General features: G+C 45.5%; 2 protein-coding genes across 6 annotated transcripts in view; one reads left to right on the top strand and one right to left on the bottom strand.

The window, feature by feature from the left end:
- B3GNT2 (UDP-GlcNAc:betaGal beta-1,3-N-acetylglucosaminyltransferase 2) overlaps window positions 1–12,989 on the bottom strand; it is a 27,976-nt gene extending 14,987 nt beyond the window's left edge. Inside the window, exons 1-3 of one of the 5 annotated variants that reach the window (XM_047852563.1) lie at window positions 12,773–12,989; window positions 7,814–7,903; window positions 813–951 (exon numbers count right to left, since the gene is read on the bottom strand). The gene's annotated coding sequence lies outside the window, so the exon portion shown is untranslated. Of the gene's footprint in view, window positions 1–812; window positions 952–1,904; window positions 2,546–7,813; window positions 7,904–12,772 lie in introns of those variants that run through there. The other 4 variants (XM_047852567.1, XM_047852564.1, XM_047852566.1 and 1 more) reach the window with 4 other exon arrangements.
- On the top strand, window positions 12,779–14,749 carry LOC125162027 (protein PRRC2A-like). Its single transcript, XM_047852568.1, has 2 exons — window positions 12,779–13,229; window positions 13,740–14,749. Exons 1-2 carry the CDS (start codon window positions 12,885–12,887, stop codon window positions 13,782–13,784), a joined length of 390 nt encoding a protein of 129 aa, XP_047708524.1. The 5' UTR covers window positions 12,779–12,884; the 3' UTR covers window positions 13,785–14,749.

Raw genomic sequence — 14,749 nt, 5'->3', positions numbered from 1 at the left:
GAGAATTACTGTCAGGGACAAAGTCTTTTTCTCATAGTCTACAGCTTCAGTGCTAGGACTTCAACATAAAAAACAAAAAGGCCAAAAGGCCAATTGCCCCAGCACTGCCCGGAGTGGTACCATCCCTGATCTCCTCCCGTTGGGTATGTTTGTGGTACTTCCCCTTTGCTGCTGGAACCCCTAACACACATATTTATCTGACTTCCCCACACCTCCTTGCTAACAAGTCTGACACACCCACAGGATGTGGAAGCCTCAAGGACAAGGGCTGGGCCATGTTAATTTCTGTATCTCTCGTGTCTGCCACTCAGACAATATATTGCTATTTTATCAATGAATCTGAGGAAAAGAAGGACATAAAAGGGGAGGTGCAGTAAAGAAACAAGGACTAACTATAATTTTTTATTTTTTTGGTCCTTATGATCAAGAATCAACATCACTCTAAACAAGTCATGGTTGAATAATTTTCACACACAGGCCCTACATCTCCAACACCCCCACCCTCACCCCCAGAGCACCCTACCTGGCCCCCCCGGCTATCTGTCAGTCCAGGTCAGTCCTCTTCCTAAGGGTCCTAAGCCTTTTCCAAGTCCAGTGCTTTCCTCCTCAATGCCTTACCCCTCACTCATCAGAAGCAGTACATCACCTAAAAACATCTCAGGAAACCGTCTAATATGATTAAATAAATCTATAAACAAACATAGGCCCAAGGGTTGAAAGACAATTACAAATTAATAAAAATGCACAGGCATAAATTACAGTATTGGACTAGAAACAGAATCCCATTATATAAACGAAGTTATCAAACTGACCTTATATAAATGCTTCTGGAAGTAAGTAGGCCATCGGCCATGGCTTGGCAATTTTGATGAACAGAGATGGGGAGGGGAGGAGGTAATTTGGTGCCTGCTATGTGGACTCCTCGTGTCTACAGACACTTAAAACGAAAAGCTGATGAAATCAATAAGAAAGGATATTTTCATGTAAGTATTGGAGAAGAGATTACTGGCATTTTACACAGTAAAATACATGCAATTTTCACTTAAAGACTAACTTAACAAAATTAAAAGTTGACTCTCCTCAAAGTTTTAAAATTAACTTTCAAAATTACATCATTGCCCACCACTTAATTCCATGGGTTGTGATAACTGACCACAAACAGGAGTAGGAATTTTTTATTTTAAAACAATCACTTTAATGTTAAGCACCGGGACAGCCAAATCCAATGTGGCATAGAGACTGACCTACGTCACTCCCAACAAGCTGGACAAACTTTCAGATCAACCACTGCCCTTCCCAATTTTATTAAATTATATTTGGCAATTCTTGTCCCCACAAAATGCAGAATTTCAGAGCATGTCCATCAATTTCCTGCAACATAAAAGTTTACATCTCTCTTCCTTCCAAAATAAATAGATAACCTCCCCAAGACAAGAAAACGTTTTTTGAACGTGCTGCAAACTGAGACTGTGTATATCATATTAGACTTCTTTTGTAACTTTAATATTTAAATTAACACCAATGACATGCATTGTGTTTAAGTAACTGAAAAGTTGCCTTGGGAAGTCTCGATTTCTTGGCTGCTAGGATGAGGGTTTCCAGTGCCACGTTTTCGTAAAGAAAATCTGCCCTTCATTACAATGAAGGTGACACCAAGGGGCATGAGTTACTGTGCCTCCAGGACTCTAAAAACATGCATAAAAACCACAGAAAGCTGTACAGAATTGGCATGGGCAGAGATTTAAATGACGGTGTATTAAAATAGAAAAAAATCAACAGATCTAATATCCTGGAGGGGAGAGGGGAGACAAGAAAGGAAGGAATGGACTGGAAATACCAGACGCTCCTTTTAACGACAAACTGACAACTGCATACCAGCCCTTACCCATTCACTGTCCACGTACCAGGAAGCATGCCAAGGGCCCAGCTGGATACTCAGTCCTGTGAAACGGTCACCGAGGTATCCTCACTTTACAGATAAGTCAATCGCTTCCAAAAACTGGCCTGAGGTTCCCAAGATGGTGAGTGAACGGAGGGAAAGTGGAAGAAACTGGGAACCCAGATGGGTTCCCAGCCCATAAGTTCATCCCAGTTGCCGCTAAACTTGAAGACAAGCATGGCACTGTGTGGTTTGCATGGGCAGGGTAGAGGGAGGTAGGCATCCCCATCGACATTAAGCACTCTCACAAAGACCATCCTAGATCGAAGCGTGTCACCCTCAAAGTCCCCTCCCAGAGAACTCCTGGGCACCTGCACCCTTGTGCAACAACTGAACAACTCCTGTCCTTCCTACCCACACCTTTGCTCATGCTAGCTTCCCCCAGCCTGAAATGTTCATTCTTCTGTTTCTCAATCCTACCCTCATCCTTGAAGGCCGTGGTTCAAATTCCACCACCTCCTCCATGAGGACATCCTCTATTCCCTCAGTGCACACTGTATTTAATCTTACCTCCTGGCACTCGGGATCCCCCCCCAAACTGGAGGCTCTCAAAAAGAGTACCAGGTGGGAATGCAAGCTGATGCAGCTACTCTGGAAAACAGTATGGAGGTTCCTCAAAAAACTAAAAAGAGAACTACCCTACAACCCAGCAATTGCACTACTAGGTATTTATCCAAGGGACACAGGTGTGCTGTTTCAAAGGGGTACATGCACCCCAATGTTTATAGCAGCACGATCAACAATAGCCAAAGTATGGAAAGAGCCCAAATGCCCATCGATGGATGAATGGATAAAGAAGATGTGGTATATATATATACACAAAGGAGTATTACTCGGCAATCAAAAGAATGAAATCTTGCCATTTGCAACCACGTGGATGGAACTGGAGGGTGTTATGCTAAGCGAAATCAGTCAGTCAGAGAAAGACAAATATCATATGACTTCACTCATATGAGGACTTTAAGAGAAAAACAGATGAACATAAGGGAAGGGAAACAAAAATAATATAAAAACAGGGAGGGGGACAAAACATAAGAGACTCTTAAGTACAGAAAACAGAGGGTTACTGGAGGGGTTGTGGGAGGGGGGATGGGCTAAATGGGTAAGGGGCATTAAGGAATCTATTCTTGAAATCGTTGTTACACTATATGCTAACTAACTTGGATGTAAATTTTTTAAAAATTAAAAAAAAGAAAAAGAGTACCAGGAACTAGTTACCTAGAGCCCACTCCTCAACCCCAGTAGTGTTTCCCAGCCCAAATGGTCAGGGGAGCCAAGACCCCACTCTCCTCAACCCTGAGGGAGGCAGGACCAAGGCGCCCACCACACATGTGCTATAGCTGTGAGGTGAAAGCAAACCAACCACACAGAGTGAATGCCAGGTGCTGCTCCTCACACACACACGGAATGTCCAATTAAACCAGGCTCCCCTGGGATGCCACCTCTTCTCCAGAGTCAGGGACCATCCTCATCCCAGTAGACAACCTTTCTAGTGACAAGTGACCCTAGGGTGGTAACTTCAGAACAGGGTACCAAACAAGCAAAACACCCCGCCCCCTCAGTTCCCTTTCCCTAGCTTCCTTTCCCTTTCCTGCCTCTTCTCCTTTCCTCTAATGTTAAATCTCAAGAAAGTTACTAAAAGGAGCCTGAGGATTGTTTTTAAGTTGCTTTTTCAGATATCAAAATAAGTCATACGGATTTAAAATACCTATCATCAAAACTGATATTTTGGCCTTTTATCCAAATGTTCTATTAAAAGGGGGGATGTTCAACCAAAACTCAGGTCCACATATTTAAAGAGATGAAATGGTAACACTTCTTTCTTTGACCACCTGCCAGGAAAAATTTATGTTGCCAAAATAAAAGAGAACATGTTTGCTCAATATAAGAGCACAGGACAGAACAGCTTAGGAACTGGGCCTCTTTGACCAAGCGGTTTAAATCATCTAATTTTAAGTATATCTGTGAATGTCACCTTCACATGTCACAGGCTGTCATCTACTTGGAAATATCAGGACCGTAGCAATCCACGTCCACCCTCTGCCCACTTCTCGCTCCGCATGGGGCAAAACATGGGGGAGCCCCATGTTTCGACATGGGGATCGAAACACTCTCATGGTTTCTACTTGTCCAACTGAGGAGCTGGAGGTGTCACAGGCCTTGCCCTCCCGCTCTGGGTGCTGCCCACACAGCCTCCCACTCATGCGTGGGGCAGGGACGAAAAAAGAAATGTCATGCTGAAACCAGTGACAGCCACCTGAGGCTTCATTATATCACTCTCTGTATCTGTACTAGTTTGAAAATCTCCATTATAAAGAGCTTTTTTTTTTTTAATAAAGGCTCCATCAGAACCTTAAGGAAAAAAATTCAAAAGAGAAACAGTTAAAAATAGGAGTATTCATGAGAGATATTTTAAGTTCATTTGAAGAAAATAAATTCCTTATGTGGTGATGGGAAGAAAAATAAAATAGCTACTTCTCATTTACTATAAAGAATAAATGCTACATAAGTTCCTTATAAATAAGCGTCAAATTCAGCCATAAAATAATAAATGCAAAATACATTTCTTTAGTTCCAAATGTTAAATATTTAGAAAAGATGGTATTTGTAACAAACCCAATTTGACCCTTTCAGTGCTAAAACAAATATATTTGATTCTAAAAACGTCACTACGCCTCCCAACAAACAATCTAGAGCCAGACTTGAAGGTTGTTTTGTTTGTTTGTTTGTTTGTTTGTTTGTTTTAAAACCACTATTGTGTTACTCTCTGATCAGGACTCAAAAGCAGTAGTTCAGAGAAGCTCTTGGATGTTAAGTGCTTTTCAAAGAAAATAAACACCAACAGAATTCTGAAGCACAAATTAAAAGCCTTATCAAGTTTATGGTGCATAGAAATAACCTTACTGGAGTGTTAACACTTTCATATTCATGATGGCATTGGATTTTAACAATCAACATGTAAGATTGGCTGTGCAGGTTTTTTCCTATTTTGCACGGGTAGGGGAGGAAACAGAAGCTAAGTTGGGTTGCCATGGTTACAAAGGTGTGTGTGTGTGTGTGTGTGTGTGTGTGTGTGTGTGTGTGTGTGTGTGTGTGGTTTTTTGGTTTTTGTTTTCCCCTGAAGTCAGCCCTGGGACCAAAATCTACTTCAAGTTCTCCACAAGGACCACTCTCCCCCCTGAGAGTAAGTCACTCCCCAGCCCTCCTAAGATTACCATCCCCTGTGACAGCCCTTGCTGCTCCCCTAGGGTCCCGTGTATCAATGGTGGATCTCCACTTTCTCCTTCACCTTCAAACTCTCCCTCCCAGTGGCTCCAGGTGCAAGCTTCTCCTTCCCTTCTCTGCCAATATTCTGAAAAGGTTCTGCTCCTGGTCATGCCCTTTTATATGCCCGGACCTTTCCAATTCCCTTCATCCTCTAGAATCTTCAGTCCTCAGCCTCTCCTGGCTTCCCAGAGCACCTAACACTGCTGACCACCACCCTTGCTTCCCCCTCCCCCCAACCTCAAATTCAAGACCACCCAACCTGGATTCTCTTCTTGGTTCTCTTGCATCTTGGCAGCTTTGCTCCTGGCCCCATTCCCCAAAACTGATGCTCTCCACAGTTCTGGGCTTAAGCCTATATTGCTGGGTCTTCCCTCGCTCCTGTCCCCTGGACCCTCTGAGACACCGCTAGAGCCTCCAATGTCCTAAATGTTAAAAAGCTCCCCCATGTACCTATAGCTGTAGTTCACCCCCTTCACACTTCCCTATACTGGTTTTATCTCTCAGTCTCTTTCAAATATATCACATATTCACACTTTAATCCTGTACTATCCCTGGCCTGGTTTGGGCCCTCAGATTTCCCCCAGAAAGACTGATGAAGTGACTGAATTCAACAAGTAGCAAGCACGTATTTTAACTGAGTAGTATTTAAAACAGACAAATAATGGGGTGCCCAAATGGCTCAGCTGGTTGAGTGTCCGACTTTGGCTCAGGTCATGATCTTGCAGGTCATGAGTCCAAGCCCCACATCGGGCTCACTGCCATCAGTGCAGAGCCCGCTTCGGATTCTCTGTCCCTCTATCTCCGCCCCTCCTCTGCTTATGCTCTCTCTCTCAAAAATAAATAAAAACATTTTTAAAAAATTAACTAATGAGGGGCGCCTGGGTGGCGCAGTCGGTTAAGCGTCCGACTTCAGCCAGGTCACGATCTCGCGGTCCGTGAGTTCGAGCTCCGGGCAGATGGCTCGGAGCCTGGAGCCTGTTTCCGATTCTGTGTCTCCCTCTCTCTCTGCCCCTCCCCCGTTCATGCTCTGTCTCTCTCTGTCCCAAAAATAAATAAAAAACGTTGAAAAAAAAATTAAAAAAAAAATTAACTAATGAACAGACAGCCAAGAATAAAGTTATGTGGTCAATTACCATAAGGTTGATAGGAACTTACACAAATATAAAGGACAGTACAGATAAGGATAAGGACAGTCAGACAAAACCTCTCTTCTCAGCGAGAAGGTAGCAGGAGTGGGGCATGATAATTCCAGAAAGAGAGAACAGCCAGTGCAAATGCCAGAGGCAGGATAGCACAGAGGCCAGTGTCACTGCAGTAAACTGAACCAACAGCCTGGTAGGTAACAGAAGAACGTTGGCTTTATTCTGAGGGGCAGTAGGAGCTACTGTGTCAAGAAGCATATAAAGTAATTTCAATTGTAAAGATTCCTCCACCTTCTTTCAGAGAATACACTGTTGTAGGGCAACTGGAAAAAAGGTTCCCCATCAGGAGGCTGTAAAATGACCCAGGCCCATAATCACACCTGCCTTGCATCCATCTCATCTTCCTACATGCAAGCTTGACCCTGAGATGTCACCACATCCTCTCCACAAGAACTTTCCATGGCTCCCATGACCTCCATTAGCTATCAAGTGCCACTTCTTTGCGTGGTCACTGAGCTTGCACCGTGTCCTATTACCCTTTCCTAAACACCCGGACCTCTAAACCCATGAAATCACCTGCTGTTTCCCTGACACACTACCACAGGCCTGAAATACCTTTGCTCTCCTTTCTCTGCCCTCTGAAAAGTTATTAACTCATTGGTGAAGGCTAAGTTCAAATACCACTTCCTCAGGAAGCCTTTCTTGGCTACCTCCAAAACTGCACATTGCTTGCACCTCTACAAGAGCATTCTTTCATGGGTTCCAGGTTAGAGGTGTCACAGATGGCTAACTCGAGGGCAAGAACTGTGCCTGGACCATCTAGGAATTCACGTGGGGCCAAGCACAGTGCTAGGCACACACTAAGTGCTCAGTTAATGCATGCTGATCAAATGAATAAAATGCTCATCTGATTACACATCATCTTGAGGTCTTAGGGGGAGGGGGTCCAAAGGACAGATTTTCGCTCTCAGCTGCTGTAATGTGGAGGACAGGGGACCTGATGGGAGTGTTGGGGGACTGCATGCCTAGCACTCCTGACAATGGTACGGCCACAAGTAAGGGCCAGGCTGGGTATGGATTTGAACTCAAGCCTTCAAAGCCTCCTGCCCTCTCAGTCAGGTCTAGGCAGGCCACACAATCTGTTTTAAATTTGCCTAAAGTATCAGCAATGTGTTTTTCATAAGCCCCATCCAGAAGTGTACAGATACAAGAAAAGAACCTAGAAGGATCCAAACCAAGTTAACAGTCATTACAGTGTTAAGAGATGGTGGCATTAATTTTATTTGCCTTTACCTGACCTTGATTTTTCTCCCTAAATAAACATCATAAGGAAAAAGTCTTTTAGAAAGAATGCCAGAGCACCACCCAAGTTACATTTAAAGTATGTCTCCAAAAATAGAAAGTATCCAAAAAGCCCACCAAAACACTGAGAACAGGAGACCACTGAATATATAATGCCACTTACCAGGAAGATTATAGAAGCTGAAAATGTTTTGAATGGTTTCTCTGAGTATACGATCATCTGAGCATAACAACTGGTCCTGTGCTTTCACTTCTGAAACAATTATTTCACAAAATATAAAGCAGTAAACATTGTTCTGGATATCCAGGCCACTTACTATTGCCTCTTATCTAAACTCTTCCATAGACTTCATAATCAAGTGTAAACTGTCTTCCTTGCACCACAGCTCATTCCACGCAGGTGATCGCAAGTGACTGATCAGCTCTACATTTCAATGACTGTCATTTCATGACTTACAGAGGAAATGTCAATTAAAAATAATAGGAGATCAATTACTAAGACATAATACGTCTTATTTAAGCTGAAAGCTACATCAACAAAATATTAAATCAACAAAGACTTGGCTTCTAACTTCCAATAAAAGATCAACATAACTTTTATTAAAGTTTTTTTAATAAAAACTTTTTTATTAAAGAAAGATATAGTTGCTTTAGTTATCATCCCTTGAAAGAAATAAAAGGGCGACAAAGAAAGTGTATGTCAAACACAGTGCTAGATACTGTAAGTGTATGATCACATGAATCTTCTTAGTAAATCTGAGAGCTTTATCTTCCCCCTTTCACAAATGAAGAAACACACAGAGAGGTTAAGTAACTTAGTTACAGGAATCACAGTCACACAGTGGCAGAAATGCAACTCAAAACCAGGTCTGTTTCACAAAAGACTCGACACTGTATGACTCTGTAATTCCACTTATATTAAGTTCAAGAACAGGCAAAATCAATCTCTATGAAAGGAGTCACATCTAAGATGATATGAAAGTTAGAATAACGGTTCCCTCTAGCGGGTGGATACAGACTAGAAAGGGGCACAGGCACCTTCTGGGGCACTGAAAATGTTTACTTCTTGAGCGAGGTGGTGGACACACATTCAGGAACTGTACATAGTATTAGGGTGCTTTACACTTTACTGTATGCTATCTCTCAAGTTAAAACAATTTTTAAAAATCCTCATCTGACTCTAAGTTCATACTCTTAACCACTAAACCACCACAGAGCCACTGACAGACCCGGCCACACTCTAGAATTGATTTCCTCAGATAATCTTTTTTTTTTTTTTTTTTTTTTTTTAATATTCTGGTGAGCAATGTACATCCTAATCACATCAGAGTGAAGACACTGGAACAATAAGCCTGCTTTTAAATGCCACAGAATGAAAAGTAGAAAGTATCAATTTCCTGGCTACTAGGAATTTCCCCTCTGTAGCCACATCAGAATACAATGTTCACAGATGCACAGAAAATTTGTAACCAGTTATCTATGGAAATACCTAAAGCTAAAATTACACAAAATATTTCAAGACATGTTATAACTTTATCAATAATGCTAACTCTCAAAAGAAATTTGAATTCTGTTACAAAAATTAAGGCAGGCAGGCCAAAGCTGATGGGCAAAGAACATAAAGCTCACAGTAGGGGCCACACATAATAAGTGCAAAATCTCAGCTTAGTGTTCTAACACACAGAAAACTGGTCCATACAATTAACTTTTTCCAGCAGTAAAGTTACTGTACCACATATGCCCTAATAACAAATTCTCCATTAAGTAAGTACGAGTTCTTCCCACTGAAGTTCTGTTCAGACTAGCAAAGCCTCATCACCGCTAGGTGATGATGAAATCATTACATCAATTCTCTCAAAGTCTTATACCACACACAGATACATCTTATTCAAACAGTAATTGCCTCTCCAGAGAGAGGAATTTATTCATCCTACAATTTGGAGATATCTTTGGCAAGCACCTAGTAACAGTTATCCCACCTGAGCGGGGAGTGGGGTGGGGGCAGGAGACAGCTGTATCTTACACACCTGTTGGGTATATGTGCTGTGGTCTTACTGGGTACTTTCGATTGTGTCAGCCAGGAAACCTAACTTTCAAATTGCCACAGCCCAATTTAATTCATATTTTAACGTTCTGTATACACTAAAATTGCCAGGCAATTGAGTGAAATGATTTTACTTCTCCCTGATCATTTGCATATAAGACCAAAAGGCCTTTAGGAGAATTTTTCACGACTGGTAACTTATACACCATGAGTGGACATGTTGCAATAGATTACATAACCGAATATTATCCCAGATGCAAGAATCTTAATGTTTATAAAAGTATACATTGGCATTTATTAATTTTTAAACTCTTTAACAAACTGTTCAACAAACGGTCAAAAAAACTAAGTAAAGTTAATATTGTAGCTATTAAGCAAGTTAGAAAGAATTAAAAGCCCTGACCCAGTATGTTAAGAACAGAGTATGCTTCAGCACATTCACAGCACTGGTCAGGATCCTTAAATTATTGTTTAAAAAGAAACAAAACAAAACAAACACAAAAACATTACCAGAAAACATTAAAACTTTTCAAAGTTTCTCTAAGAAACAATGGATTCATCTTTTCTCTTATTCCAGCATCAGCTGAAAAAGCCCCACACGTTTCTATCCACAACATCTTGGCTTTATACCAACAATGCATCATGTAAAGCAGAATGATCCATTTTTTTTACATTCTTATTCATTTCCTAATAAGTCCTTTTTTCCCAAGGTACCTCTAAAAAAAGGCACACATTTGGACAAATTGTACAGTGAAAAATCAACCATGAATTATCAGTTCCATTTTCCTACTTTAGCAAAACTGTAGTATCTTAGAATCAGAAAAATCTAAATAAATTGTGTTTTTTTAAACAAGGAACTCTTCAAAACTACAAACCATTACTCAGCTATCCATCAGCAACCCCCCAAAAATCATAACTTTTACAAGCATGTGTTTATTTTCATCAAAAGATTACTTCATTCCCTGGACTTTAAAAGCTTTATCTCCATCTGCCAAATTTGGCTGATTTCAGTCAGACAAATCTGAATGGTTCCCAGTTACTGTGTCTGGTAAGGGGAAGTTGATGCCTAGCGGAACTTCTATATTGATTACACAATGACCACCACTTATTAAGTGCTCAACTCCCATAATGCAGAGCCAGGACTTCGGTAAACATTATCCTATCTGTCCTAAAAAACAATCTGGTGGAGCAGGTGTTACCATCCCCAAAACCGGTTATGGAAAATAAGGCTGGGATGATCAAACCTGCCCTAGGTCACTGAACAGTATGTCGCAGAATCAAGACCAGTGAACAGAGAGGGTGGGAACTTGAACTGTTCTGGAGAATTAGGTCTTGCATCATACACATGTCCTCTGCACAAAAACTAAATGAAGAGCAGTGAGCCCCTGCTGTTGGGATACGGCCATAAGGGAAAAGAGCATTTCAAACTGAAAAGTTTCAACATTGTAATTTCAAACATTAGATCCAAAGATAAAGGCATTGGTAAAGGCTGCGCAGAGCAGAAAGCTTTACTTGTAGAGAGTTCTATAGGGTTCTGCACTTCCCTCGTCTTAAAATCTAATCTGATTTAAGAGCACAGGGACTCTAACACTCTCCCAAATTCCACCAGGCTTAATAACCTCTATTCAAACGAAAGAGAAGTGAGAACTAGAGCAGTGGGAAGAAGTGACCGCCCAACCCTGTCTGTCCTCCCACCGGGGTCAGCTGTCAGATCCGCATGGGTGCGACCAGCAGACAGCTGGGCTCCAGAGCCCTTCGACTGGGCTAGGCTGGGGTCTCCCCTCCTACCCAGTCCCAATCCTGACTCCGTTGGCCACCTCCGGAGGCAAAATACACCGGAAGAATTTGTTATAACAAGTAGACACCCATATTCACCAACTGGTTTAGCAATCTGAAATCTACATCAAGGCTCCAACAGGGAGGGGCAGGAGAATATGGTATAATTGTCCTAAACTATCTTTCTACGAAGTTGGGAAGGTTCACGAGGCCATGAGGATAGAGAAGCAAAGACAAACATACCATCTCTACGTTTTAAGGAGGAGAGGGAGCCTCCTCGCCCTGATTTAAAATGTATTATTTTCAGAGGTAGGCTTCCACGCCGTGACACGTGTGGGGAGATAATGGGTTCTGGGGCTCCCCTGCCCTAAGTGCAAAATACCGTACTCTGGAAATTAAGGTGACTTGGTTTTATTGCCTCCAGAAGAGTCCGCCTGCCGTCCCGGGACAGCCTCCAGGACCCCCGCCCGCGGCCTCAGCGGGGTCCCACCCCGCGCCCCCACTCCCACCCTTCCAACGAGGGGTTTCGCAAGGGCCTGCCTTACACGCTCCCGGCAGCACCCACCCATCCCCCTCCCCAGGTCTCAGGCAAGTAGCCTGGTTAATCATTCAACGCGGGCGGCGTGAAACATTTTTTTAGAGGTCAAAGAGAAAGGTTCTCCCTAAGTTTCACAGAAACCAGCCTTTGGGGACCCGGAGGTGGCAGCGGCAGGCAGATGGGGGCGGGGAGCGGCTGCTGGCGGCTATTTGGCTCACAAAACACCTGATCTCCCCATGCGGCACCCGAGACCAGCGCAATGAGAGGGTGGGGTGAGGGTTGCGAGAGCGAAATCACGCACAGCCCCCTATCCAAACCGCCCGTGGAAGCCAGGTGAGGACGCGGGCCCCAGATGCCGCTTCGCAATGCCTGCATCACCCAGCGCGGGCTCCCCCGGAAGTTGGGGTGCAGCGAGGAGGGGGGAATGTCCCCCGGTCCCGTGGGGGTGGGGGTGGAATAGGGCAAGAGACTCAAAAGACACGCTGCTGCTGGTTTTGTTATCCTCCTCCTCTAGGGTAAGAAAGGTGGAGGAAACGGGGTACGCCTAAATGCGGCGGGAGCCACCCAGGAATGGTTTCCTCCTCTGGGGCGCCGGCACGAAGCCGGAACCGGCGAGGATCTGGATTGGGAGGGAGAGGGGTCAGTGCGGAGCAGTGGGGAGCCGGGAACAGAGATGGAAAGGAAGCGGAGAGGGCTTGGGGAGGTGGTGGGGGAAGGGAAGGGCGGAAGGCGGGGGGTGGGGGGGCACACCCGCCCGGCCGTACCTTGTCCGGGAGCAGCTCCTGCTCAGCGGGGCGGGGGCGGGAGATCCCGGCCACATCCACGTCCCGGCCGCTCGGCGCGGCTCAGCCCGGCGACCGCCGCCGCTCACGCTCCATGCGTTGCACCGCGACGGGCGGCCCAGTGGTGTCGGCGGCGGGGAAGTCACCGGCACGGCTCGTCTCCAGCACTTGTTGCCGCCACTGCCACCGCGCCTCTCACTCCCGGCTCCGGCTCCAGGCGCCGCCACCGCCTCTGGGCGCCCCGTCCGGCCCCGCCTTCGCCCCGCCCCACGCGCCAATCAGGCCCGGCACCGCCCCTCACGTCACCGCCCAGCCCGGCCCGCCGCCCCGCGCCCCAAGTTTGGGGAAGGCGGTGCGCCAATCTGTCTGCGAGTTGGCGCCCGAGATTCGCCCAGTCTCGTGCTTCTCCTCACTTCCGGGGACCATCTGGGACCCCCAGGTCTACACGTGGGCAGTAAAGGGTTAAGCCGGGGGAAGGGGACCCCAGGAAGTAGACTCCCTCGGAAAAACACGGCAGTTTGACCGTATCCCCAAACCCGGTCTAGCCTAAATCCCTCCAACTGCAGGTTGCCCCTCTTGCGGTACGTCTTATGTTGGGGGACTAAGCACATGGCCAGGGGAGCACTCCAGTGACCTTAAATGGCCAGAACCAGTTTGTAACTGCGCCTAGACAGCACCACAGCCGCCGTTCCGGTGTTTGGGTGCGTGCGCCCCCGCAAAACCGGGGTTCCACTGAGTAAGGGGGAACAGGGCCAGAATGGGACTTGACCATTGCTCTCTGCCCACGTGCCCATTACCCGCCGCCACCTCTCGGATACCCAAATGACGCCCTAGAGCCCAAGGCCTACAGTGATGCCCTACTTGGCATTGCCGCCCGATCTTCGGATTTATGAGGCCGCCCACTAATTGGTGAGGGGGAAGTTTTAGTTCTCCTTGCGGTGTCTTGCAGAGAATTTCCTCGAGGTTCCACGCGAGTCTTGAAAGCCAGAAATAAGGTGTCCAGACGCTGCGCCTCCAACTCGCACCGCGGCCCAGAGGGGCTGGGCGGACGCCTGGGAACTGCCTAAATGGCTGAACTCTGACGCTCACACCTTCGGCTCCCCGCTGCGGGGTGAGGATTTGGGGCTGACGACACACACCGGCCGAAACACCTGGAACCATAGACGCATCCTCCCAGCCCAGCGCCCCCGCTGGCTCGCCAGAGCACTGCATTTTAAGGCGAGTCCCAGCCGCTGTGAAAACAACTTTGGGGAGCCCCAGGTAAGCCCTGCGCGACCGCGTGGGGAGGTTGCCCAGGTCTGGAAGGCCCTGCGCAGCCAGCTCACCCCGCGCGTACTCGCCGGGAGGCAAACCTGGCGGCAGGCACACTTGAGAGCACCTCCCTCTCTTGGTCCTTATCTCTTCAGGAAGAAAAAGGTCTCCTTTACATAGCCAGACTGAACAATTAAGGACACGACACCCTCAAATATTTGCATTTTTCGGAAGGCTTTCTGAGGTGGAATTAGCCGAAGGGGAAGGAATTTCAAATGTAGGAATTCAGGCACCTGTGAGCTCAGCCCACTTGACTGTGGACCCTAACTCTTCTCCAAGCTCGGAATAGAACACTTTGCTGCTGGATGCACGGAGCCACGTGGGTGCACTCTTCTAGAAACAGGAATTCAGAGCCAGATCTGGGAAAGTTTTTATTTTCAGCCTTCAGACCTTTTTGCTTTTATGTTGATCACATGGTTCTCTTAAGACTGAGACATAAAAGTCCAAGAAACAAGTTGGATTTTTGTATATTCATAGAAAAACAAGAAGGATGCACACCGACTGCTAACCACGGTTACCCCAAGTGTGGGATTGGAGTGTGGGAAGCGGAGAGATGAATTTTATACCCTTACTGACTTTGAATTTTGTATTTTTCCAGTGGTATTAACTCTCTTAATTTAGAAAGCTAATAAAACATTTTTAAAGAAA

Source organism: Prionailurus viverrinus, chromosome A3 (assembly GCF_022837055.1).
Source record: "Prionailurus viverrinus isolate Anna chromosome A3, UM_Priviv_1.0, whole genome shotgun sequence".
Taxonomy (NCBI): Eukaryota; Metazoa; Chordata; class Mammalia; order Carnivora; family Felidae; genus Prionailurus; species Prionailurus viverrinus.
The sequence above is the reverse complement of the archived record's forward strand: the minus strand, read 5'-3'. Positions and strand labels throughout refer to the sequence as shown.